The sequence below is a fragment of the Rhipicephalus sanguineus genome, chromosome 10 (genome assembly GCF_013339695.2).
Source record: "Rhipicephalus sanguineus isolate Rsan-2018 chromosome 10, BIME_Rsan_1.4, whole genome shotgun sequence".
NCBI lineage: Eukaryota > Metazoa > Arthropoda > Arachnida > Ixodida > Ixodidae > Rhipicephalus > Rhipicephalus sanguineus.
In genome coordinates, this window is record NC_051185.1 from 23,931,227 (window position 1) to 23,956,263 (window position 25,037).

A 25,037-nucleotide genomic window follows, 5' to 3' on the forward strand; every position below is an offset into this window, starting at 1 on the left:
GATTTCCCTAAATAACCTAAGCTTTGCTAGTCAGCCCAGTGTGCATTTTCATTCACGGTATTTTTTCGCTCAGCTCGGTTGAACGTGCACGGCTCGGCACTCTCTTGTGACACTTAATGCTGCAATACTCCCTGTAATGGTTAAATGGTTACGTCACTGTAGTGTCACAAGTTCGTGCGATATTACCCTTTCTGCAGCATCTTTATGAACGTACTGTTTTAAGTTGAAAGCCTTTGACGGCTCATGAAACGCGAAAATTGACCATCGGCGTCCCGCGTCGGCGGCGTCAGCGTCCCGCGGCGTCGGGGACGAGTGATGCAAAAAAAGTTAATCCCGTGATGACGCCACCATATGACGTCACGCTGATGTCACAGATCGTTATATTTTGTGACGTCACAATGACGTCATCGTGACGTCGCGTGACGTGCCATAAGATGTTGACGTCATGGCATGACATCATAACTTGGTGGTCCGATCACGGAGGCAAAGCAAAACCAGGTGAGGTGCCTCCGATCTTGGAAGCAGTGCAAAACCATGCTAGGTGCAGAATGCTTTCGAAGGGTGGCGTGGCAGCATCGATACATCGACTGAAAAGAAAAAGAAGGCGGCTTTTGCCTTGGAGTCGTCTGAAGTAAATACATAAGGGACACTGAGTTTTTTCTCATGCTCCACTCGGCTCTTTACATGTTCTGGTATTAGCAGGTCCTCTCGTCAGTTTCTGTAACCATGGGACCTCCGAATGTAATACATATCACTAACGATGTTATGTTGTTGTTATGATGCTTTAATTATTTGCGGGGTTTTACGGGCCAGAAACACGAGATGATTATGCGGCATGCCGTAGTGGAGGGCTCCGGAAATGTCGACCACCTCGTGTTCTTTAACGAGCGTTAACATGACAGAGTACACGGGCCTCTAGCATTTTCGCTTCCATCGAAATGCGACCGCCATGGCCGGGATCGAACTCACGACCTTCGGGTCAGCGGTTGAGCACCGTAACCGCTGTACCACCGCGGCAGACAAATCAGCGCGACACTGGGGTTTCAAAAACACAGGCCAAATTACCTTGTTGATAAAGTATATTCTTTCAACGATCACGCGGCAATGGATGGAATAACTTCTTAAAAAGAAATATTCTCATCTAATTTCATGAATTAGATATTACATTATGCCGTGACGATAAGAACTTCAATTCTACTTCAGTTTCAATTTGGTACTTGAGCCGCTCTGTGGCTCAGCGAAACCTTCACGGGACTGGTCAGGGTCAGAAGAAAATATTTGGCGCTTCCAGTCGGTGGCCACTTTTTTACAAGAAAAGGTGCAACAAGCTCGGCCTTCAATTCTACAATAATGTAAATAAGAGATCGAAATGCTTATATGGTGGCGTTCAGTGACGTCGTTAATCGCGCAATGTCATAGCGTGCGCACGTTTTTAAAAAAAGTTGCAGGTCATATGCCCAGCAGGTGCCGTCAGTATGCGGAAGCCTTTAATGTGGATCAGGAGTAATAAAAAAAAAAATTGGCGTCCGACGTCGGCGGCGTGAATACGAATGGTGCCTAAGGTCAGATGACGTCACAGACCTAGAATCATGCTAAGTGCAAAATATTCAATGTATTAAGGGTATTACAAGTAATTAGAATCGATACTTAAGTGCGTAAGGTGATGCAAATGTAACCTACGGTTAATAAAAGGGAATCAAATGCGGATTAACTAAAATTGAATAACATGAAAACTAAATAATTAAAGGCGAATCACATGGGAAAAAAATTTAATCAAACGTAAATTAACAATCAATTAGCAGTGAGACGGTTAAAGTATTTTTAAAAAAATTGAGGCAACCCTAAGTCTTGACTTATGTGTCCGGTAGTGCAACTTGCACCCCGGCATTCGTGGGCCCTGGTGTAATCCTAGCGTTCACTTTGTGTTCCGTCGCGCTGCCGAAGCAGATCTCAGAGGCCACGCAGAAAGAAGCGCCTGGTTGAGATTTACTCCGCTAGGCGCCGCAACGATCCCAGCTGGTGCCAAGAAAACCGTCTGCTCTTTCAGTGAACTCATCCAATTAATTCTCATCAATTACCCTGACAGTTAATTGGCCTTTATCTTAAGTAAACTTATCCTCTGATATCACATGTATCCAATATAACGTTAAAGTCGAACCAGAACCATCGATTTCGTACGAGTTTTACTTTTTAGAAGACTTTTTCTCAGTATTTTGGAAAACTAGAAGCGCTCGAAGTTGAAGTGATAGGAAAAAAAAACTAGAATGTCACCCGATGATGGTGTCACTAATAAGAGACTCGTAAAAGCGTAGATTACTGGGGTCTTACGTTCTAAAGTCACGATATGATTGAGGGACGTCGTAGTGAATGGCTCCGGAAATTTCAACCGAGTGGGGTTCTTTAACGTGCACCTATATCTAAGCACACGGGCCTTTAGCATTTCGCTTTATCGAAATGCGGCAACCACTGCCGGGATTGGTCGGGATTTGATTCCTCGATCGATGGGCCGGCAGTCGAGCACCACAACCACTAGACCACCGCGGCGGGTCGAGAAAGCATAAGGTTCCACCTTTGCCCTCCTTAGCGTTAGCTAAACGGAATATCATTGTTCTTCTATTCCGCTATCGCAGATTAACGTGACCGTCCTGTACGAGCCGTACTGCAAGGACAGCTCCTGGTTCATCACCAAGCAGCTTGTTCCGGTGTACAAGCTGCTGCGCAAGCACCTCATCGTCGAGATGGTGCCGTTCGGTCGCACGCGCATGAAGGAGCCGCACGGGGCCGACACGACCGTCAGCTTCACCTGTCGCCACGGGCAGGCCGAGTGCCAGGCGAGCATGATCCATGCGTGCGCCATCGCCCTCTACCCGGACACGGACAAGCACCTGCCGTTCATCGCCTGCACGCTCAAGGCCTGGAAGCCAGACAAGAACACTCAGAAGTGCTGCAACCTGCTCGGGATGGAGAGTAGTAAGATCCTGGGCTGCGCCTCGTCTCCGCAGGGCAAGATCCTCTTGCAGAAGATGGGCTGGCGCACCGTGTCGGTCAAGCCGGCCATCAACTACGTGCCCAGTGTGGTCATCGACGGCGGCTTCAACAAGCGATACCAGAAGCAGCTGCAGAAGCAGTTTAAGGAAACCGTCTGCAAGCACTTCAAACCGCCACTACCGGAGCCGTGTGTGGTTAAGAAGAAGAGAGGCTGGTTCAGTCGTTGAAACGCTTGCCGTGACCAACCCATACGCTCCCTGATACGCCCCCTGATACGCTCCATGATACGCTCCCTGATATGCCCCACAACTTCCCGCTCTTCAATCACCTTATTGTCGGTACCTGAAACTTTGCTGCCGTATGCAACACTTCCCGTGTCCACCCCTACGCTCCTTGATACGCTCCCTGATACGCCGTCCATCTTCCGCTCTTAACTGGTCTTCTTGCCCACACCTCAAACTTTGATGCTGTCTCCAAATCCTCGCCGAAAAGTGAAGGTAGCATACTGCGATATCACCTGGGAAAAGTTGTTCACAAAGTGACAAGGCGTCATGTCATCTTGCGTGTACGCATCTTGTTACCTTCTGTCATTCAAACTAGACAACCATGTGCCAACTGCCGTTAAAAATTGAGAGCAGGGGCCGCCGAACCGGTGTCAGCTAACTTCAGACGCCCGGTCGAAGCGTCAGTGTGATTGGGTTGAGGTGGAAAATGAAGCGACTTGAAAATCGGTGACGCAAGCCGTTGTATGTTCGACGCGAGGACAATAAAATTTAACATCCATATCATTACTATACAGTGTGACGAGCGTCATTGTCATGTGCATGCGCGTCATCGTCGGCGATTTGACGCGAAATGCTTTTTCATGCATGGTTCATCATCATTTATTTACCCTTAAAGGCCCTTTTCAGGGTATTACATAAGGGGGGGGGGACAAAAGCATCAATAACAGCATGGTCATTATTACATAAGGGGGGACAAGCGCAATCAGTAACAGCATGATCATTATTATGCAATGCTAGAAAATAAAAAAAAATAAAAAATATGTTTGCAAAATACAGAATACATGATTACAACCTCAAAAGCGAAGCAAATACAGTGCAATAGGCAGAACAAGTGGTATAAATGCCTTTACAAAAATAATAGTACATGAAATAACACTGTGATGGTGGCAGATTACGAGTTGAGAAAACATGAAAGTATGTGCCTAAATTTATTGGAGTCTTGCTCATTTACTATTCGTTCGGGCAATGCGTTCCATAGCTCAATAGCAGTTGGTAGGAAGGATTTGTTGAAGGCTTTAGTGGTACCATGTAAGCGTTGAACACTGAGGTTATTAAACAGACGGTGTGAAGTGCGGTTGGGCGGAAGAAAAATGGTGTCTCTGAGGTGAGGGAATTTATAATACAGTTTGTGGAAAAGGGAAAGTTGTGAAATCTTACGGCGAAGAGATAGACTAGGTATGCTGAGGGAAGATTTGATGGAAGTGATACTAGTGTGCCGATCATAGTTTGAAGCAATAAAACGTACCGCACGATTCTGTACTGCTTCGAGTGAGTCAATAAGACAAGTCTGGTGAGGGTTCCAAATCGCTGAGGCATACTCAAGTTTTGTCCGAATGAACGTTTCGTAAGCGAGTTTGCGGACAGGGATTGGGGATAGAAAGAGTGATCGCTTGAGGAGGCCAAGCGATTTGGAGCAGTCTTTTATAAGGTTATTTATGTGCGCAGTCCATGTGAGTTGATCCGTGATTGTAACTCCGAGGTAACGGTAACAGTTGACTTGGGTGAGCGTCGAAGATTTGAGAGAGTACTGGTAATTTAAGGTTGTGTGCTTGCGGGCAACGCACATGTACTTGCATTTGGAAACGTTGAGGGACATAAGCCAGACAGAACACCAATTTACAATTTTATTTAAGTCTTCCTGGAGCATAAGCTGGTCATTGGTGGAGGATATGCGCCGATAGAGGACGCAGTCATCAGCGAATAGTCGAATGGATGAAGAAATGTTGGCAGAGATGTCATTTATAAATATCAGGAACAGGAGAGGTCCGAGCACTGAACCTTGTGGTACACCTGACAAGACAGAGCTACATGATGACTGAATGTTATCGATGACAGTGTGTTGTGAGCGGTTCGTGAGAAAGCACTCAATCCAGGATAGTACATGGGTATCAAGGTTGAGGCAAGCAAGTTTTGAAGTTAGACGACGATGGGCGACCCGATCGAACGCCTTTGAGAAGTCAAGATAAATAACATCAGTTTGAAAACGGGAATCAAGGTTAAGGTGAAGGTCTGTGGTAAACTCAAATAGTTGTGTTTCACATGAGTAGCCCTGTCTGAATCCATGCTGCTTGGGAAAGAAAAAAGAGTGCTTGTCAAGATGAGATGCGATGCTGGAATACAGAATATGCTCTAGGAGTTTACAAGGTATGCAGGTTAGAGAAATTGGGCGGTAATTACATGGATTGGAACGGCCACCAGATTTGTGTATGGGCACAACATGGCTGATTTTCCAGTCATCCGGAATAGTGGAAGAAGCAATGGACTGAGTGAAAATCATTTGCAAGAAGCGGCTAGATTGCGATTTGGTGCCCTTTAAGGCTTTAGCCGTTATGCCATCCGGACCTGGTGCACTGGAAAGTTTGAGGTTGTCGATTAAGTTCGCGATTCCTTGAATAGTTATAATGACCTCCGACATTGTCGAAAAATTACGAGATGGCAACGTAGGAATATTGGCAATAGGTTCATTAGTGAACACTGAGCAAAAATAGGAGTTCATGACATCAGGACGCTGATCCTCTGGAACAGATGACCCGTCAGAGTTAATAAGTGCTATACTATGACATGAGGTGCGTTTTGGTGACAATGAGTTCCAGAATTTGCGAGGGTTGTCTCGCAGAATGCTCAGAAGGTCCAGGTGAAAATATTTACGCTTAGACTGCCTCAGTAAGCCGGTGTATTCACGCAGCACCGTAAAGTATCTGTCCCATTTTTGCGGATTGTTACTTCGCTTGAGTTCACGGAAAATGCGCTTTTTTTTCTAGATAGGTTTCTGAGGTTATTGGTATACCAGGGCCTCCCGGCATCTCCGCGAATGCGCACGAGAGGAACATAGGCATCAATAAGAGACAAAAGTTTGCCCTTATAGAGTGTCCAGTTTTGCTCAACTGTACGGAGAGAGGCTGATCGCTGGAAGTCTTCGAAGAAAGATTCCAGCTGATTGTTAATTTCGGAAAAGTTTGCTTTGTTATAATCTCGAATGTACTTGGTCGACGGCTGACGGTCACGGAGCTCGATGGCTATGTTAAAAAGCAAGATGTTATGGTCGCTAACACCTTGAACACACTGTAAGGAATTAATGTGTTCACTATCGTTGGTTAGAACTAAATCGAGGATGTTGCTTCCTCGAGTAGGTGTGGTAACAACTTGGCTTAAGGTGTACGTGAAGACGACTTCAAGGAAATCTTTGGATGCGCGGGCCGATGCGACGCAATTATCCCACTTAATATCCGGAAAGTTGAAGTCGCCGCATAACACAAGATTTGCACGAGGAAAGCGGGATATTATATCGGATATGACGGAATGAAGTTCGTTTGTAAATGAAATGTCGGAATCAGGGGCACGGTAACAAGCAATCAGTATGTTTCTGCTTGCCGGTAGCGAAATCTTGAGGCAGAGAATCTCGTGCTGGCTTACAACAGGCACGAGGGAAGAGACGAGACAACGTTTAGCAAAAACCAAGACCCCACCGCCTTTACGATCGGGCCTGTCCCGCCTGAAAACGGTATACGACGTGTTGTTCAAAAGCTCGTCATCATCAATATCCGAGTTCAGCCATGATTCAGTGATAATGACAAAGTCAGTGTCATCATCTGTGATGACTGCTTCCAACGTTTCTTTTTTGGGCAAGAAACTTCGAGCATTAGTTAGCATAACCCTCATCGTGTGAAACGTTGGGCTTCTTGACAGCGGGTGGCTGGGAGGGGTACGATGGGAAAGTGGAAGACCAGCGATACGAGTTGATGGCTACTTTGTTAGTTGTATGACAGAATCAGAATCGGCGTCATAGACGAACTGCTTGTCGTCAATGAGAAGCTTGTCAAAACGGATCTTGAATTGAGAACCCGTTTGCACACCAAACGTGTGAAGCTTCTTACGGGCTGCGCGCACGCGCGCAGAGTAATCTTCTCGAACAGCGAAAGAGGAGCCCTTAAGTTTGGAAGCAGCTTGAAGGATAGCGGTCTTATCTTTAAACCGTGTGAACTTAACGATAATCGGTCGATTTTTGTTTTCATGGAGCCGACCTAATCTATGTGCGCGTTCTAAATCAGTCGCTGCAATCGAAACGTCTAGCTTCTCACACAAGAATGAGGTCTTGAGTATTCGACATAATCTTTGTCATCCCTTCGGAAACTTCGGTTACAAATGAGAATTGCATCTCCTCATTCTAGGGTACCTATTACTATGAAGTGTTTATCATTGGGAATATGGCGCTCAACTGAATTGTATAGCTGCATTGAACATAAAATATTTCAAGGGTCGCAACGTAAGCTCTCAATGCCATTACAACTTGCCTGCGCTGCTTGTGCAATACTTGTATAGATATGGGTGCAGTTTTCTGCCAGTGTAAATTCAAAGCGCTAATGTGTCAGGTTTTCATAAAACCACATTCAGTGCCGGAAGTTAACAACGTGTGGGAGAGGGGGAGGGGGGGTGCGCGTGCTGGGCTTTTTCTATGCTGCATCAGTGAATTAAAATAAAATGAGAACATTTAACCACATGCGCCTAGTTTAAACGTGCGTGTAACCTCCATGTAAGGGTGGCACTTCATTCAGTTTCCCCACGGTGGGTAGCCGCAGGTACTTGAAATTGCAACCTAGAGTTAGGAAGTAGTGTGCCACCGTGTCGCCACAACCAACCGAGCTAACCCTTAGAGAACCATGCACTGCGCCTTAACGCAAATAGGAATCGCGTTGACTCTGCGCGCACGTACTAATAATATCTGGGGTTTAACGTCCCAAAACCACGATATGATTATGAGAGACGCCGTAGTGGAGGGCTCCGGAAATTTCGACCACCTGGGGTTCTTTAACGTGCACCTAAAGCTAAGTACACGGGCCTCAAACATTTTCGCCTCCATCGAAAATGCAGCCGCCGCGGCCGGGATTCGATCCCGCGACCTTCGGGTCAGCATTCGAGCGCCATAACCACTAGACCACCGTGGCGGGGCGCTGCGCGCACGTACTGCTACTGCACACTGCAACCGTTCGTCGCTATTTCGCCAGCCTAACCTCTCCTGGAGCAGCGGTCTTGCTCTCGAAACGGCCAGGCAACGAACCCTCCGATATCACTCTGCGTTATAACAAAGAAATTGTTGCCGTCTAACAAGTGTGCAAGAACAATCGCGAAAATCATCGAGACAATAGATGATTTGCGCAATATTTTGACATGTCCTCGCTGACAAGAAGTCGTTAGTCCTCACACCGAGGTGCCTGCATTTCTCGGAACCTCTTTAGGTTTTCATCTTGCGACTGATCCTCGCCAACAACACATCAGGTAGTTGGTAAAAGATAAGAATTGAAGACACAGCGATGGCAGCCTTTCGCTCAGTTGTTCTTGCCCGCCAGGCGTAATCGTTCAGACCATGTATGGCTTCTGATTAATTGTCCACGCCGTCTAGTCTATAACGTGAGTTCGCTTGAGACACAACGAAATAGCGCACGAAACGACCAGGACGAGCGCGGGTCCTGTTTTTTTTTTACGCGTAGTCATTGTCTGATTACACGCCATTTCGTTGCGTCTCAAGTCGACCAACTCTTAACTAGCCCAACTCCCTGTGCTCCGGGTTCGCTGTTTGTAGTGCCGTTGCGCATATTCATTCTGTTTCTCGGTTTTGAGAGATACTTGCGCAGTTTTCTTGCTGTGGTCTAGCCTGGTATTGACGAATAATAAAAGCCCCGGCCCCCGTACTCCTTAACTAGGTTTGGTTAGGTAAGAGTAATGGTCTTTCGTCACCCACAGGGAAAGCGACAGCGCACGTTTCGAGAACATGCAAGCCGTTCGCATGCAGGAAACGCAAAAAAAAAAAAAAAATCAGGAGCCCTTGCCTTATCGGGAAAATTAGGGCAAGCGAAGCTTGGTGTTGATGATGATGATGATGATGCTCCTTGGATGATGGCACCTACCCACTCAGGGGGATCGGCCAAGAGTCGGGCGGATCATAAAGTCTGAAAATTTTAAGAGCTAAAAGACGTTACTGTATCAATTAGAATGAAGCGTCTTTTTCTTTTTCAATGATTTTTAGTTTTTGATTAGACCGTGTTGCATAACCTCCCAAATGGCCAAATTGTTTATGTCATTATGAAAATTTTAAAAATTATTAGCGGTTGATGTGTCGAATAAGACGATTTGATTCGCATATGAATTTCTCAATAGCACTGCATATATTCCCGTCCGAGTGCCCCAGCACAGAAGCCCCAAATGATAACAGTATAGTTGAAGTAACTGGCAGATCAAGGTGCCGCATTACAATTTCAATTGTTCGTTTTCTGAGAGAGGAAAAACGTCGGCATTCCAGCAAGAAATGTTCGATTGTTTCTGCCTCATTGCAAAAGGAGCATGTAGGAGAGATCGCCAGACCAGCTCTGTGCATGTATAAATTAAGAGTTGGGATCCTACAGCGCAATCTTGTCATTGCTACTTCTATCTGCCTTGTTTTGCACCATTTTCTGCTCAAAGGGTACTGAAGGTGTTGAAAATCTGGTGATGAAGCGAGACTAGGTGTAAGCAATGATAAAGCGTACTTTCTAAATCTGGCCGCAGCGACGAACGCCGTAACTGGAAGTAGATCAAGGACTGGGCCTGCAAGGGAAGCCTTTGCCAAAGTGTCCGCAACTTCATTCAATACTATTCCTTTATGCCCCGGAACCCAAACTAACCGCAGGTTTCGCAAATGCTGTGGACCCAGTGCGCGCAATAATCTCAGAGTATGTGATTCAGCTGGTGTTGTTAAAGCAGAACACAATGATAATGAATCGGTTACTATAGCCACTGAAGTTATGGAGACGGGAAGTTTACGCAGGGCCAAAATGACAGCTAAGAATTCAGCCAAAAATATTGGTGTATGATCAGGGAGTCTTACAGAAAAGGACCAGTCTAGGTGTGTGGAAAAAATTCCAACACCGGCCTTTTCCTCACACTGCGAAGCATCAGTTGCTATCACAACAGTCGTACTAATCTGATTTAAGTGATCTTGAAAAAGTCCATTCAGTACATTCCAAGGAAGTAACTTCGCGTTGTTAGGGAATATATCATCATATGATATCGCCAATGAACTCAATCTATTATTCATTACCATTATATCATTAAGGTTTATCTTTAATGGGTCCAATAGCCGCTGTGTAAGAATCACCTGTGGGGTGTGGAACCGAGTCCACGAGACATTAAAAAACAGTTCTGGCTGGCTTATAAATACATATTGGTCTCGTCTTATCGGGGATTCATAGAGCCTTAAGAATGTTTGAACTGTTAATATTTTGAATCGAGTGTGCAAAGATGGGATTCGGGATTCCTTATATAGAACTGCATTTGCTACAAATTTTGGTAACCCAAGGCACCAGCGAAGTGCTTGGCGTTCAAGCAAAACTAGCGGATTTAACTTCCACGCTGGTGCGCCGGAGAATAAGGCACATCCAAACTCCAGTATAGGGCGTATATACATACGGTAGATCATTATCAATGTGTCTCTGCGCATGCCCCATCGATGATTGCTAATCCTTCTGAGTATTCCCATCGCACGTGATGCTTTAGTCGCCGTATGTTCAATATGCATACGCCAGTTAAGCTTTCCATCATAAATAATTCCGAGGTACTTGACTGTTTGCACTTGGGGAATGTCTGCTTGATGAAATGAAAGGGATATATTTATGTTGTCTAGCGGAGAGAATGACAGAACTGCACACTTCTGTACGTTAATGGTCAAACGAATACTGTCGAGCCAATATTCCAAGGCGGACAAGTATCCTTGTAAAAGGTCGTACAGTGACTGAATGTCATCCGCCGAGGCAAAGAATGCTATATCATCAGCATAAACATACGTGTTTACGTTTCGATGACAAGGAATGGAGCTGAGCAATATATTAAACAATAGCGGTGACAACACTGCTCCTTGAGGAACACCGCGTGTTTGTCTGAATTTACCAGTTGAAATACCACTCTGTATGCAGTAAAACTCCCTGTCCAGCAAGAATTCAGTCGTCCACGCAATAAAATAGTCAGGCAAGCCAATCTCTTTCATTCTTTCAAGTAAAATCGGGTACTCTACGCTATCGTACGCTTTAGAGATATCTAAAGTAACTAGTGCTGCGTACTGTTTCTGACGCCGTGCTAGCTGGATTCTACTCTCCAGATCAACGTGTGCACACCATATTGACATCCCTGGTCTAAATCCAATTTGACAGGGACTCAATAATCCTTTAGCGGTCACAAATTTGGTTATCCGTGCGTGTAATAATCTCTCAATTAATTTGACAAAATTGGATGTTAACGAAATCGGTCGAATGTTGTCAAGAGCATACCCTTTATTTTTATCTTTAAGCAGGGGAATCACCTTCGCTACTTTCCACACTGAAGGAATCCAAGTGTTTCTAATCGAATAATTTATGGTATCCAATAATACATTAGGAGCGACATCGAAGAAAATTTTCAGCATCTTTGTAGTGATGCCATCAGGACCTGGGGCTGCCGCTGGTAAACCTGATACCACTGAGGATAACTCAGTCAATGACAACTCTTCACCATACTCGAGACTGTTTTGTCGCACAAAAGTTGAAGGAATGCAGGAAGAAAATCTAACCTCCAAACCTCTGGCTATTACATCTAGAGAGTCTTCTATTTCTCGGGTAGTTAGCACAATTGATTCTATATTTAAGGAACGCGGAATTAATTTGATTGTTCTTAAATACCGGAACAGCGCACTGTTATTTTTAGATTTTGACAGAAATTCAAAATGGCGAACATTGTATTCGTCCTTTGCTCTCGCTACTGTTCGTTTGAATGTCCCTGCAATAAACTTGTAGTTTTTCCAGTTTCTAGGAGACTGATTGTGCATGAGCTGCTTCCACGCTGCTTTCCGTCGCTTATAATCCCTCGAGCAGTCGTCATTCCACCAATTTCTAGAAGTAGGGTCTTTCGTTCTCTGTATTTCGAACTCCGATTTCTTTCGAGAGGAGTCGAGAATAGCGCAAATATTACGCACGCTGCACGGATTCTCAGCTAAAGGAATAAAAGATTTCTGCAAATGCATTTTAAATCTTTTATAATCAATAAACGAACGAACGTTAACCTGCGTAGAGTACTGTGAGCAATTGATCTCGAATACCACTGGAATGTGATCGCTGCTGGTCCCAGCCTCAAATGTCTCCCAAGATACTACCGAAAGACCTGGACCCGAAAACGTAAGATCCAATACCGATCTAAACTGACCCCGCAGAAACGTTAAGGATCCCGTGTTATGACAACTGAACTGATTAGATGCCGCCCAGTCCCATAGACGCTTTCCACATTGGTCAGTTTTGAATCCCCATGATATATGATGAGAGTTGAAATCTCCAGCTAGTACGATCTTTTTTCCACAACTTAGAAGAATTGAATCTAATGTCCCGTGTATCCAGCACACCCAAAGGAAAATAAGCATTAACCAATGAAAATTTGAAACCTCCTGGAAGAGTTAATTCTACCGCCAAAATTTCACTTTCTGTAGACATTAGCTGAAATGATATTTGTGCTCTGTGACAAAATCTATTCGATACAAAGGTAAACAAACCACCACCTCTGGATGGACGATCTAATCGAAATGATCGGTAATTACATAAACTGTAGAATTTGTCAGGAGATAACCAAGTTTCTTGTAGTAGGATTACATCCGGATAAACCTGGGAAACTAAAACGTTTAAATCTGTAGAAGCAGCAAATACTGATCGGCAGTTCCACTGCAGCACTTTCATCTACCTTCCGGTGGTGAAAGCACCGCAGAGGCTACTGCCTCTTCCAAAATATTAGCTGTTGCCTTGACCTGCGGGAAAATTTTCTTTGATTTCGAGCTCGGAATAGTATCAGTCGCATTTAGGGGAGAAGCCCTTCGTTTCTGTACGCGCGAGTCAACATCCATGCTTGTGTTTTCCTGTGAATCTGCTGGGGAGGCCTGCGAGCCCAGACAGCTACCGCTTTTTGTAGGAAAGCTTGAAATCGGGCCTTCATTAGATGGAGTCTCATTTAAACCATCAACTTGCGAGGGAAGAGCGTTTCGGTTGAGCCCCGCTGACTGAATAGTCCCCGCTTGAGCCATTAGTCCCATTTGAGATGCTAATAATCCACTAAGGCATTCCGTCACACTTTCTACGACTCTTTCCATCATTTGGCCATAGCTTTTTCTACAGCTTCTGCTATCACTTGCGAAATATTTGCATCAGTCATCGCCTGGTGTCGTGCAGTTACGCTAGCATATCCATGTTCTCTTTCCTTTACAGCTGAAATAGCCTCCCTTCGCGAGCACCGCCTTTTATCCATAATCTCTAAGACTTGGATTTCCTGCGCTCTAGCTGGGCAGGTGGGTTCATCAGCTTTGTGAGCACCTCCACACAGGCAACACTTGTGCGACTGAGCAGTGCAGTCGTTCGGGGAGTGACTCTCTCCACACATACAGCATCGCATGCCAGATTTGCAACCTCCCAAACTGTGTCCATATCGCCAGCAGTTGCGACATTGTAATGGACGCGAGGCAAGCGGATCTACTCTAAAAATCAGCGGCCACACTTTGATTTCCGAAGGGCATGATGTACCTGCAAACGTGGCAATCACCGACTCTGTTGGCACTCGTTTGTTTTCGACCATTCTGTTGCACCGGTAAATTGCTATCGCACCAGCTGCGGAAAGCTTCTCAAGTGTCTCTGCTGGGCTTAAAGTAGCGTCTACTCCGCGAACAATTCCCTTGGTGCAGGCAAGGTGCGGTGGGATGAAAGCACTCACTTGCATTGCTCCAAATGACGAGCATTTTAGAAGATCATACACACAAGCCTGGTCCGGCGATCGGCAGACAATCCCACCTTTGCCAAACTGCCGGACATCAGTAATGTGAAGATAGTGGCGCGTGGCCGCCTGTAGTTCCGCCTGCACCGCTTTCGGGTTGGTAAGTCGAATGGATCCTCCGTGCAGGGGCACTAGCGCTACAGGAATACTGCTCACACCACTGCGAAAAAAACGCTTCAAGCGGCATTTGATCAGGTGAGAGAGTGGCTGACCAAGGCGGAGACCGCCCTGGGCCATCACCAGGAGAAGTTGTCGACATCAGTTGTGCTAGCAGCCGATAAAACAGCAAATCACCTTCCAATCACTACTATTTAGATCCGCCCGACCCTTAGGCAAAAACCTTGAGTGCTCACTCAGCTGTCTTGAGGGCTTGATGAACCGGAGCAAGAACGCAGCCGCTGGTCACGCTGGTGCTGGGTCACGTTCTCGTTGTTTAAGAGAAAACATGTGCATGCCTAACGTACGTAACGGTTCTCTTTCTTTCTTTCTTTCTTTCTTTCTTTCTTTCTTTCTTTCTTTCTTTCTTTCTTTCTTTCTTTCTTTCTTTCTTTCTTTCTCTCTTTCTTTCTTTCTTTCTTTCTTTCTTTCTTTCTTTCCTTCCTTCTCTATTTCCTTCTCTCTTTCCCTCTTTCTTTCTCTCTCTTTCTTTCGCATTGCACAATGCTTCCTCGTAGACTTTTTTTCCTTCCTCCATGCCGGCAATCGGATATTCATCCATGTGCTTAGCAGCGCAACATTACAGTTGCTGCAGGCAACAACGCCCCGCCACGGTGGTCTAGTGGTTATGGCGCCCGACTGCTGACCCGAAGGTCGCGGGATCGAATCCCGGCCGCGGCGGCTGCATTTTCGATGGAGGCGAAAATGTCTGAGGCCCGTGTACTTAGATTTAGGTGCATGTTAAAGAACCCCAGGTGGTCAAAATTTCCGGAGCCCTCCACTACGGCGTCTCTCATAATCATAGCGTGGTTTTGGGACGTTAAACCCCAGATACTACTGCAGGCAATAACGATGGCCATGCATCTATATCCAGGCAACAATGAAACGTGGCAACTTGAAATGACAAGTGACATCGATAAACGATCAGATTGCCGTATGAGAAGCGGCTAATCGCCGACAGCCCCACAATCGAGAAAGCATCAACTATTGGAAACTATGCATACAGATACGCATGTCACCGGTCTACCTTCGATGGCCACATTTCTGTAGGCCGAAAGAATCGATTCGTCTTTCGCGTGCGGGTTTATCGCGTACGACAACGCCGCCACCGAAATATGTAACTCATAAGAAGCTTCGTCAAAAAAAGAAAGCAATTCGCGTTGTTGGTTCAACGTTAAGCGCGATCAGCGCTGGCGCTAGCGAAGCACGCGTTCGCCGTTAAGCGTCGCTGAGCGATCGGCGAGGACGAGGAGGAGGACAGCCTGAAGAGAGGGTCGCATTGTGGCGCTTATAATCCGCCCGACGGGCGAGGCTTCACGAACACGACGGAGAATGATGCAAGCAGCCAATAACAAGAAAATAAAGAGAGACTAGATACACCAATAACATAAGAAGAGCCAAAAAATAAAATAGGAAAAGAATGAAGAAAATAAACAATAGAACGTCATGCGGTGTTTCACAAAAGTTTCACAGCACAAAAAATCCTGTGTGACAGCGTTTCGACGGCGCGTCCATAGAACCACCATGACAGTGTCGGGGTAAACTAACGGCGGCCTAGTTTACTTATTTATTTATTTAATCGATGCATTCTAGTGCAATAAAGCCGAGTTTGAAGAAGCAGTTTTTGGGTCAGCTTAAAAACACATTTTCCGAGGTGAAATTGAAGAAACCAGAAAAGCTCATCTAGTTATGTAAATTAGAATAAAGAAGCTATCATATAAAACAGTAATCAAATTAGATATAAGATATGTCTAGCAAATCTCTAAATAAATGTGCACAGTTTTTTGAAGCCTACTACACTTGCATAAAACCAGCACTGGTTGGCTAACGGTTTGCTTGCGATGATCATTTGTTAGCTAATGTAGGCTAGTGAATGCTAACTGTTGGCTAGTTTCGGCTGTCTCCTGTAACAGCGATGTAATGAAATATTACGTGTGTACCCTGCCTCATTCCATTAAAATGCTTCGTACGATACAATGGCTCTTTTACAGAAAATCTTCGCATTGTTGTTTGCAAAAATTTCTTTTGTCATCTGGCCTCTTCTCGTTCCAATTGACGTTATCTCTCTACACCCTCCCACTGACAGAGTACGCATGCGCGTAGCCCTCTAGTGGAGGTCGTGCGATGCGCAAATGACGATTGTTCCCGTTCACTTCGTTTCGCGTCTATGAAGTCCTTAAAGCGACTATGACGCTGTCACCCAACAATTCGCGGTTTTCAGCACAAAATGGAAGTCTAGGTGGTCTATTGTGCCTATAGATACGCGAAAAACGGACTGTAAAACCATATTCTAGTGCAAAATGAGCCCTAGAATTCGCTGGCTAAAAAACCCCGCCCACCGCCAGCGACCGCCATTTCATGGAATGTGTGACGTCATGTGCTGCATGCAGCGGAGCCGTCGTTTAGTACCAAAGTTTCAGCCGCTGAAAATCGCTCAATTTCAATGCCAAGCCAAAGAAAGCTTAAATACATCGATTGCACGCTCAGATGACCCCGGAACAAAATCGTTCGCAGGAACGCAGACACTCGCAAACCAACAGCTTGTAACGTCATGGCTTGCGAGTGCGTCAGTGTTGCCCGATTCACAGGCCGCTCGCCTGTTTAAAAAGATTTTAAAAAGATTATCATACATGAAGTGCTCGACCAAATGCGCTGAACTTTCGCCAGCTTGTTTGTGAATGCGCAAGGATTAACCCGCATAACACAGATTGTGATCGAAAATTGAGTGTCATGGCACCTTTAAGGACAACACACTTGCAAACGGGACAGTAGCGTGATTTTGTGTTTCCTGTGCTACACAAGTGATGACCCAAACTGTGACAATCTGCAGAAGCTGTGCCCGATTGTACTGGTGTAGTGTTTGCAGTTATGGTGGTAGTTTGAGGAAAGAAAACACGCTTAATAATGCAGCCCATGAAGGAGCACTGCCAAACGTCTTTGGGGATAGAGGGGGGTGACAGAGGAGGTCGGGAGGGAGAGGCCACTTTCTCGACAAATGAGTACCCGTGACAACGAGTGCCAGACCGGGGTACATCCTCTCCCCATCAGAAGAACCGGCGGGCATCCGGCGGCAGTGGGGAATCGAACCCAGTACCTCCCTCATTATTGGCAGACGCTTTAACCCCCTGACAATCACTGTGGCTTGTGATGGCGTACTCCAGCTCCTTTGCTTTTTGTTCTCTTTCTACCTCTCTCATCTCGCTGCCTCTTCCTTCTCCTTTCACGAGTACACTCTTGAAACCGCTTGCACACTTTAAGGAGTACCCTTGTATCGCAGCAATAATCAACATCTGGTTAACTATTCTCGAAGTGTCCACCTGGTGGACTGTCCACTTCGGCCGCCGCTGATTGGCTGGAGCTCGGCGAGCAGCGCGCTCCCTGTTTCCGGTTCTTCTTCCGCAACGTCATTTTGACGTTACGAAGCTTTCCACAACTCTCGACAGAAATGAGAGGGACGGAATGCGCGTCAGCGCAACAAACGCAGCCCCCAGAGATTCGCTTTTGGACGCACATTTCGGAGGCCGTGCATGAACTCTGATCACGTTAGCCCTCGAATTAGGTATACTGCGGCCGCTCGCCTAACACACCTGCGAAGGTCAACACGCATTTCCTGCGTCATTATCAAACATCTGGAGACTTTCATATGCAAGTTCAGACTTGTCAAGTTTGTTTAGGTGTCCGGTTACTCCTACATTTCATTCATTTTCTTTCTTACGCTGGGAATGTACTGCCGGGTTCGGTGCGTCGACATGTTCAAGAGCGTGACGACTTCACGGTTCGCCGCTTTTTCAAGTAACTGAATGCGCTCTGCCGAGGTGGACACATCGAGAATAGCTCCCCTGGCCATCTGGCTCGCTCGGGTTCCTTTTCTCGAAAACTCGGCGCTGGCCACATTCCTATCAAGAATGCTATGTGACGCTGATAACGCGCTTGTTGTTCGTGACCTGGAAGTTCCCGGCGCACGCGAGATAGATGATGATTATCGTTGTGGGACAAAAAGACACCCTTTTTACTCGACCTGTTATTAAAGATGTATATCAAGAATTGTCCTGCTGACAGCGCGACCGCCGTTCGGTCGCACACTGGCTCTTTAGTCGCCTTACTCCGGCTCACTCTGACCTACCCTTGAGTCCGGGTTCAAGTGAGCCCTAATGAGAAATAATTTTTGTGTATCAGGGTCCGAGTGAGCCCAAAGCAATAAAAAAAAAAAGACATTCTACTCCATAATGAGATCTATTGAATTTGTTGACCTAAAGAAAATTGCGCTGTAAAGTTGCGGCGAGAGCCGAAATGCGATGTGGCGCACCGCGCTCACCGCACGAATGTATAAAAAAAGATCGAGTGCAAGAGTGCGTGGGACGTGGGCATCTCTCACGCTGTCGTCCAACTCCGTAAGCGCTACTTGGAACCCCCGCCCTAGCAAGAGGCACCACTTTTTACAAGCGTCCTTATCACAGCACCGATGACAACGCAACTTGACCATGCTATGAATCAACAGTCACGGCGACGGGCCTCGGTTACCTTCCCCCCCCCCCTCCTTTTTTCTTTTTTTTTTTGCTCCTTGGTCCTAGAGGCCGGTTCCAAAGAAAAGGAGGGAAACGATCGCTGAACAATGCGTTACATCCGGGCACACGCCGGTGGTGCATGCTTCGTAAGCTTTCCCTTTCACCCTTGCGGTAGAGATTAGATAACGCTAGCATCTGTGGTGCGACGGCTGGGACGTTGTAAGAAGCCAGCGAGATCGGCGCCGGCGGTAAGGCCGTCCAAGTTACTCGGTTTGGATGCACTGAATTAGGTAGTTGGCTGCCCGGCGTTCGCTTGACTACTTCAGCGTATTGTGTCTGGTGCTGTTTGCTTTCGTGCGGGCCTAAGGCGAATACGGCACACGCTTTACGAATATGCACAGAAGTAACACAAGACACAGGCGCTGACTATGGTGCGGGAGCTACGCCAGTTTGCATGTTTTGCGACTCAGCACTAACGTCGTAATGCTTTTGCTCGTGCTACGCGTCACAGCACGTGCCTATGGCAACTTGTGCGTGTGGTACCTCGTGTCGCTTCCTGCGGAGTGGGTGGACTTTCCGAAAGTTCAGTGTCTGCACACCATCTTCGAAAACGTCGGGGCAAGGGTAAGCCAACGTTTTACCCGGGCTCTCTTGAATCTAGTTCGGTTGAAGGCTTTCAAAACGGACACCTTCGCGTCATGGAAGTCGAGAAAAAAGAATCTTGGAGAGTGCATGATGCCAGGTGACTAGCTCCGGCCAGCCAGCCTCCGCGGATGCTGTCCGCGATGTTCTCTGAGGCAGTAATCTGCGCCATAGCTCTCAGGGAATGTGCTCGGTACATTTGACGCGCTTCCTTTTTTTTAATGATGAGAAATGCACTTCGTACGACGTCAAGCAGGAAACACGGGAAGTTGCTCTTAGCACATTTCGATTCGCATAAAGGAGCGCTATATTTCCTTCCAGTATTTTCATGGGAAGTTGCCATAACCATCTGAAAAAATGGAAATGCCTGCCGGATTATAAAAGATTGCTTATCTCACGCCTTATATATTCAGACATAGGCAAGACAGATAAGTGCAAGAACTGTGGTTCTAGTGACATTCTGGAACACATACTACGGGACTGTCGAGAGATAACCAGCAATAATGAAGAGGCAGCCTCTAGCGATCGCCTCAGCGCGCGCTGGGAGACTGTGTTGCACAGCTCTGCCGTTGCAGATCAGCTCTGGGCTATCCAGAGGGCCGAGGAAGCCGCCGGGACTCAAGAACTCTTGGCCGTCACCTAGCGGGGCCTTTAGCCCGCCCCACAAAATCGCAGGAACTTTCAATGAAGTTCTTTGAACGACTTAATTAATTAATTATTGTAATCAGTAGGTCTCTATCATTGGTGAACAATGTTATGTGCACTACGGAGAGCGCCGACACCGGCAGTGGTTATATGCACGACTACTGGCAAAGTTCCGCAAGTGTCACTACTTTGCCAGTGTTAATGGTTAGACCGTGTTATTAGGGGTGAAGGGGGGTGTGGGGGGGGGCGCAGTAACCTACGGCGTGCCTCTTCGCAGTTAACTCTTTTGTCAGCATTTCTACTGTCAGGGTCATTGAATTTTCGTGCTTCGCCGCCGCTGGCAGTACGCTCGTCGCACCGTGCGTACAGCAGCTTCCCGTGTTCCTTGCACGACGTCGTACGCAGAGCACCGTTCTTTCTAGATGGTGTTTGGTATGAGGTAGATCTCAGTGGCTGCTTCGCGACAACCCCGCTCATAATCGCCCTTAGCATTGGTTTCCCAGAAGCAGTTCCTTCATTCGCAACTTTTGCGGATAGTATTCTAGGAGTGACCTAGAATACTATATTTTAGTACGCTCTGGCGACGCTGGTGGTATGTGTACACTAAACAGCAAGCGTTTACGCTTCGGGCGAGAGCGTGGCTAACAGTCTCTTCGCGATATTTTCGCTAAGTCAGCGGTGATCGACAGCAACGCTACGCCTAAGGCGCGTTGCTCCCTTAATCGATGGCCTGTCTAATTCTTCACTGAGCGCAAATATTTTATGTTTATCTCTTTTTTAAGGCGACGCATTCTTCGGCAGCCATGGCTACGTGCAATTCTGTATTGAGAGCAGTATATCACTATAAATGTTATCAGCCGCAAACCTGTCGCACACACACTGATATCTACCCAACGGTGCACGCATGGGCACACTGCCCCAGACACGCCGTGACTATTGCGATACTGCAATTAAAATAGAAAACTCGAAGGTTGCTGGTTGGGATCCCACCGAGGGAAGGGGTGTTTTTTCGTCCACTTTATGTAACATAGGATAAAAGGGACAGAGTAGAAAAAGAGCGCTGTAGAACTGATTGTATCGCTGCAGAGCAAAACATACGCGCAGGAAACGATAAGTACGCGATTATTCAAAACATCGTCACGTCAAATCACTTTTTAGCACGTGTCCACAAATCCACTACGTCCAGGCTAAGTATACTCTGTCAACTTTTCTCTTCGCGTGTTGTGTTATACGCTGTAATAAGCTCAGCCAACTCGCTCAAGCTTTAACTCTTGTGCGTCCAGCATACTTGCACGGAATCGCAATGCGAATGTCCGCAACGGCGGCCCAGTAGTTACGGCGCGCGGCCAGTGACCCGAAGGCCACGGGTTTGATCTCAGCCGCTGCGATCGCATGTCGATAGAGGCGAAATGCCAGAGGCCCGTATACTGTCGATATCAGTGCACGTTAAGGACCCCAGGGGGTCAAAGTTTTTGGAGCACTCCACTGAGGCCTGCCTCACAATCATAACGTGGTCTGGGCGCGTAAAACCGTGGATATTATTATTACACTCTCAAGAGTTTTCGCAATGGCCGAGAACTGAAACGGAAGAACAATGTGGCAGAACCTCGCCTTTGCTATCATGAATTGAAGTTGTAAAGGCGCATAAGTGATACTTCCATCGTGCGCAATATTACTAGCGTCCGTGTATAATAAAGTAGGCCTTGATTTTATAACACAAAGGACCGAGTTTCGTCCTGCGGTGTTCTAAAAGCACGAGCGGCCGGCTCACACGCACCTGCTCGCTGCATGAACAAAACGAATAAGAATCTTCATATTCTTCCGTTTAAGGGCATCTCATCTGGGAAAGTTGTAGCTGCACCAAGATGGACAGTGATGCTTATTTTATGACAATAAATGAATTTTAATTTGTGCGCAGAAAATAAAAAAAACTTCCAAACATACATAGTTTATGAAGACAATCACAAAAAGAAATTGTGTCCGATCCTTTGTTTTGAGGGAATTCCTGTTAGGAGAGTACCTGAACAGTAATCCCGCCTCTTTACCGAACGCACATCACTCAGCCAACAGCGGTGGTTTCAAGTAATATTAGCTTAAAACGGCAGTGTAACCTATGTATATCCTTGCGAAGAAGCCACGTGCACATCATTTATGAATTTTACAGCCATCACACAGGTTATATACATTTATATATATATATATATATATATATATATATATATATATATATATATATATATATATATATGTATATATACATGTGTGTGTGTGTGTGTGTGTGTGTGCGCGCGCGTGCGCTTTCACTTAGCTGAAAATATTCTTCAAGAACTTTTCACAATTTATTTTAAGAAACGGTGTGCAGGATGGCATTTTACCAAATGCATTAAGCACAATAACCATACACGTTAAACAAAATTGGAAACACATCTTGTTTGCAGGATAAAAATGACCCGCGATTTACCAGAATAGACACGATTTACCAGAAACGGCACGAAGAAGTCTACTACTCTACTGTGTACATTAACAGGAAAGAACCCTCGTGTGGCATCGTTCCTGATGGAGCCGATGAAACGGAACTCAAACATAATGCTCATTCGTTTAAGCAACAACTGTTGCGCAGGTTTCTCGAGCTTTTTGCATAAAGCGGGCGTTTAAGTTCAAGGTGTTTGCACCTAGAAGAAAGAGGGAAGGCTGTTTCTCGCAAGAGACGCCGAACCTTATTTCGAACTCTTCACTCTAAGAAAAAGTCGACTATTTGGGGAGTATTTCTGCCGCAGAACAATAATCATCATCAGCCTTGCTCACGTTTCCTTTGAAGAAAGCCTGGCTCACGCCACTTTCCTATCAATAATAATAACTGTTTGGGTTTAACGTCCCAAGATCGCGATATGATTATGAGAGACGCCGTATAGTGGAGGGCTCCGGAAATTTCGACCACCTGGGGTTCTTTAACGTGCACCTATATCTAAGCACACGAGCCTCAAGTATTTTCGCCTTCATCGAAATACGGCCGTCGCGGCTGGGATTCGATCCCGCGACTTTCTGGTCAGCAGTCTAGCACCATAACCACTAGACCACCATGATGGGTAAGTTTACTCGTTGAGAGAGCATAGGAATGCTTACGCGTTTAAAGGCAGGAAAGACAACTTGACAAATGATTGAAATCAGTGGGCTACTCTCCTATGGGAGAGGGTTACGTACATGTCCATTGAAAAAGGAAAGTTCATTGAACCAGCACACGTAAGCGCCTAGAGGCGCTTATAACTAAATAAATACTTCTAAATTGCGTCAATATAACTTATAAACACGCCTAACGCAACCTTACGCCGACTGAAGTAAAATACTTTTCGCTTCAAAGCAATTAAGCCACAAGCAACATGTGAAAATTTTCGCTTTCGGCGCTGAACCATAGAGAAAGAAAAAAGTTAAGAGAGGACACTCCGCGAAATCTGGCCTCAGGAAGTACGTCACGACTACGTAACGAACTAGTGCTCTCACCAAACGCCAGAGGACGCAAGCGCGAAAAAAGAATAAGTTGTCATCAATCCAACAGAATTGTTTTTACAAAATAATAATTATACGCCCAAAGTTGGCAGGTTCTTTATACATAAAAACAATTTACTCAACACACCTTACTTGGTTATTTTCATTCAGCCGTACTGTCATAAACACCATCTCAAAGCGACAAACCCATGCATGGCAGCGGGAAGGTTTCGTCCACGTCGGCTGCGTCGGTTTTTTCGTGTGTGAGGCAACAGGTGAGGCACGTTTGCAAGAGAAGCTTGTAGAATGAGATGTTGTTGGGCTAGTTGGGTCATTCATTCAGAAAGAGGGTATAACTGCGCGAATAAGACACCATGTAAATAACACACACACGCGCGTTGCTCTTCGTGCGTGTTTCTGACCTGTTATTCGCGCAGTTATAACCTTTTTCTGAAGGTTGTAAGGACGGCGAGGTTCGCTAAAAAAAAACAGTTTGCGGCTCTATGCGGGAGCTAGGCGTGAACATTGTGCAACGTATGCGTCAAGCCAAGGCGACGCGTGCTGCGTCTGCCACCGATGCGAGCGTCTCTGCGCTGAGCTCGGTGCGAAACGTTGAGGAGCGTTCGCTGGTCCTCGCATGCTTCACGGCGCGTTTCCCGAAGCCTTGGACCACGAATAAATCCTGGATTTTCTGGTATATTGTGTCCTGTGGTTTCTGTACGCTCTTTTTTTTTCAGTGCTATATTTCGGTGAAACGCAGTCGTGACTCGCGACTTGATTGTTATGTATATTTCACTTCTTCAACTTTGTGCGCTGGCTTTTTGCCAGAGATCCTTACGGCCTAGTGTGCCATACTTCACCAGCTTCTGCCAACTCTAGCGATGTGTGCGTTGTCTGTGCTCTCTCTGTATTTGTTACAATTTATTTGTAAGCCGAGATGCATTTGTTGTCTACCTTGCATTTCTGTGCGGTGTTGTTCTCATTTTGTGCTTTTTATATGCTCAGCCTCTACCGTGCCTTGTAATAAAAACATTGCGGATACGCTGTGTCTTTGATTGATATATAGATTGACCGCTTGTTCCAAAAGAAAAACACAAGCGCGATAAATGAAGCCGTAGTGAATTATGATTTCCTGCATCTCTTTCTATTATAACATAAATGAAATAAAAATTACGTCACGACATCAATTCGCACAAACCATTGAACTATACAAAATAGGGGATCGCTAATTGAAAACGACGAACAATAGCTTTGCCATTTGGGCGAAGAAATAAGTAACATTCGCCATAGCCAAACGTCGGTTATGCACAGTAATTCAAAATTCGCGCCAGTCAAACCGAAACAGGAAGCGCAGGCCACTTGCTCTCACCAACCACCAGGTGCGCTAGGGTCGATTGGGCCGCTGGGGTCTATGGGAGTGTCCACTCTTAACTTTTTTTCTTTCTCTATGCTGAACCGGTTTACGAAGGCAATTAAGTTGAGGTCAAACACTATGCTCTTTCATTTCAGAAGCAACACTGGCGCAAGCTTC

The 25,037-nt window shown here is 46.0% G+C and overlaps 2 protein-coding genes across 2 annotated transcripts in view; both read left to right on the forward strand.

The window, feature by feature from the left end:
• Positions 1 to 726: 726 nt before the first annotated feature.
• LOC119372413 (GILT-like protein 1) lies at positions 727 to 3,276 on the forward strand. Its single transcript, XM_037642889.2, has 2 exons — positions 727 to 741; positions 2,631 to 3,276. The coding sequence occupies exons 1-2, from the start codon at positions 727 to 729 to the stop codon at positions 3,213 to 3,215; spliced, it is 600 nt and encodes a 199-aa protein (XP_037498817.1). The 3' UTR covers positions 3,216 to 3,276.
• A 15,943-nt stretch (positions 3,277 to 19,219) lies between these two features.
• Positions 19,220 to 25,037, forward strand: part of LOC119372414 (transient receptor potential cation channel subfamily A member 1) — a 41,822-nt gene continuing 36,004 nt past the window's right edge. Inside the window, exon 1 of the mRNA XM_037642890.2 lies at positions 19,220 to 19,360. Within this exon, the coding sequence (XP_037498818.1) occupies positions 19,220 to 19,360 (141 nt within the window). The remainder of the gene's footprint in view (positions 19,361 to 25,037) is intronic.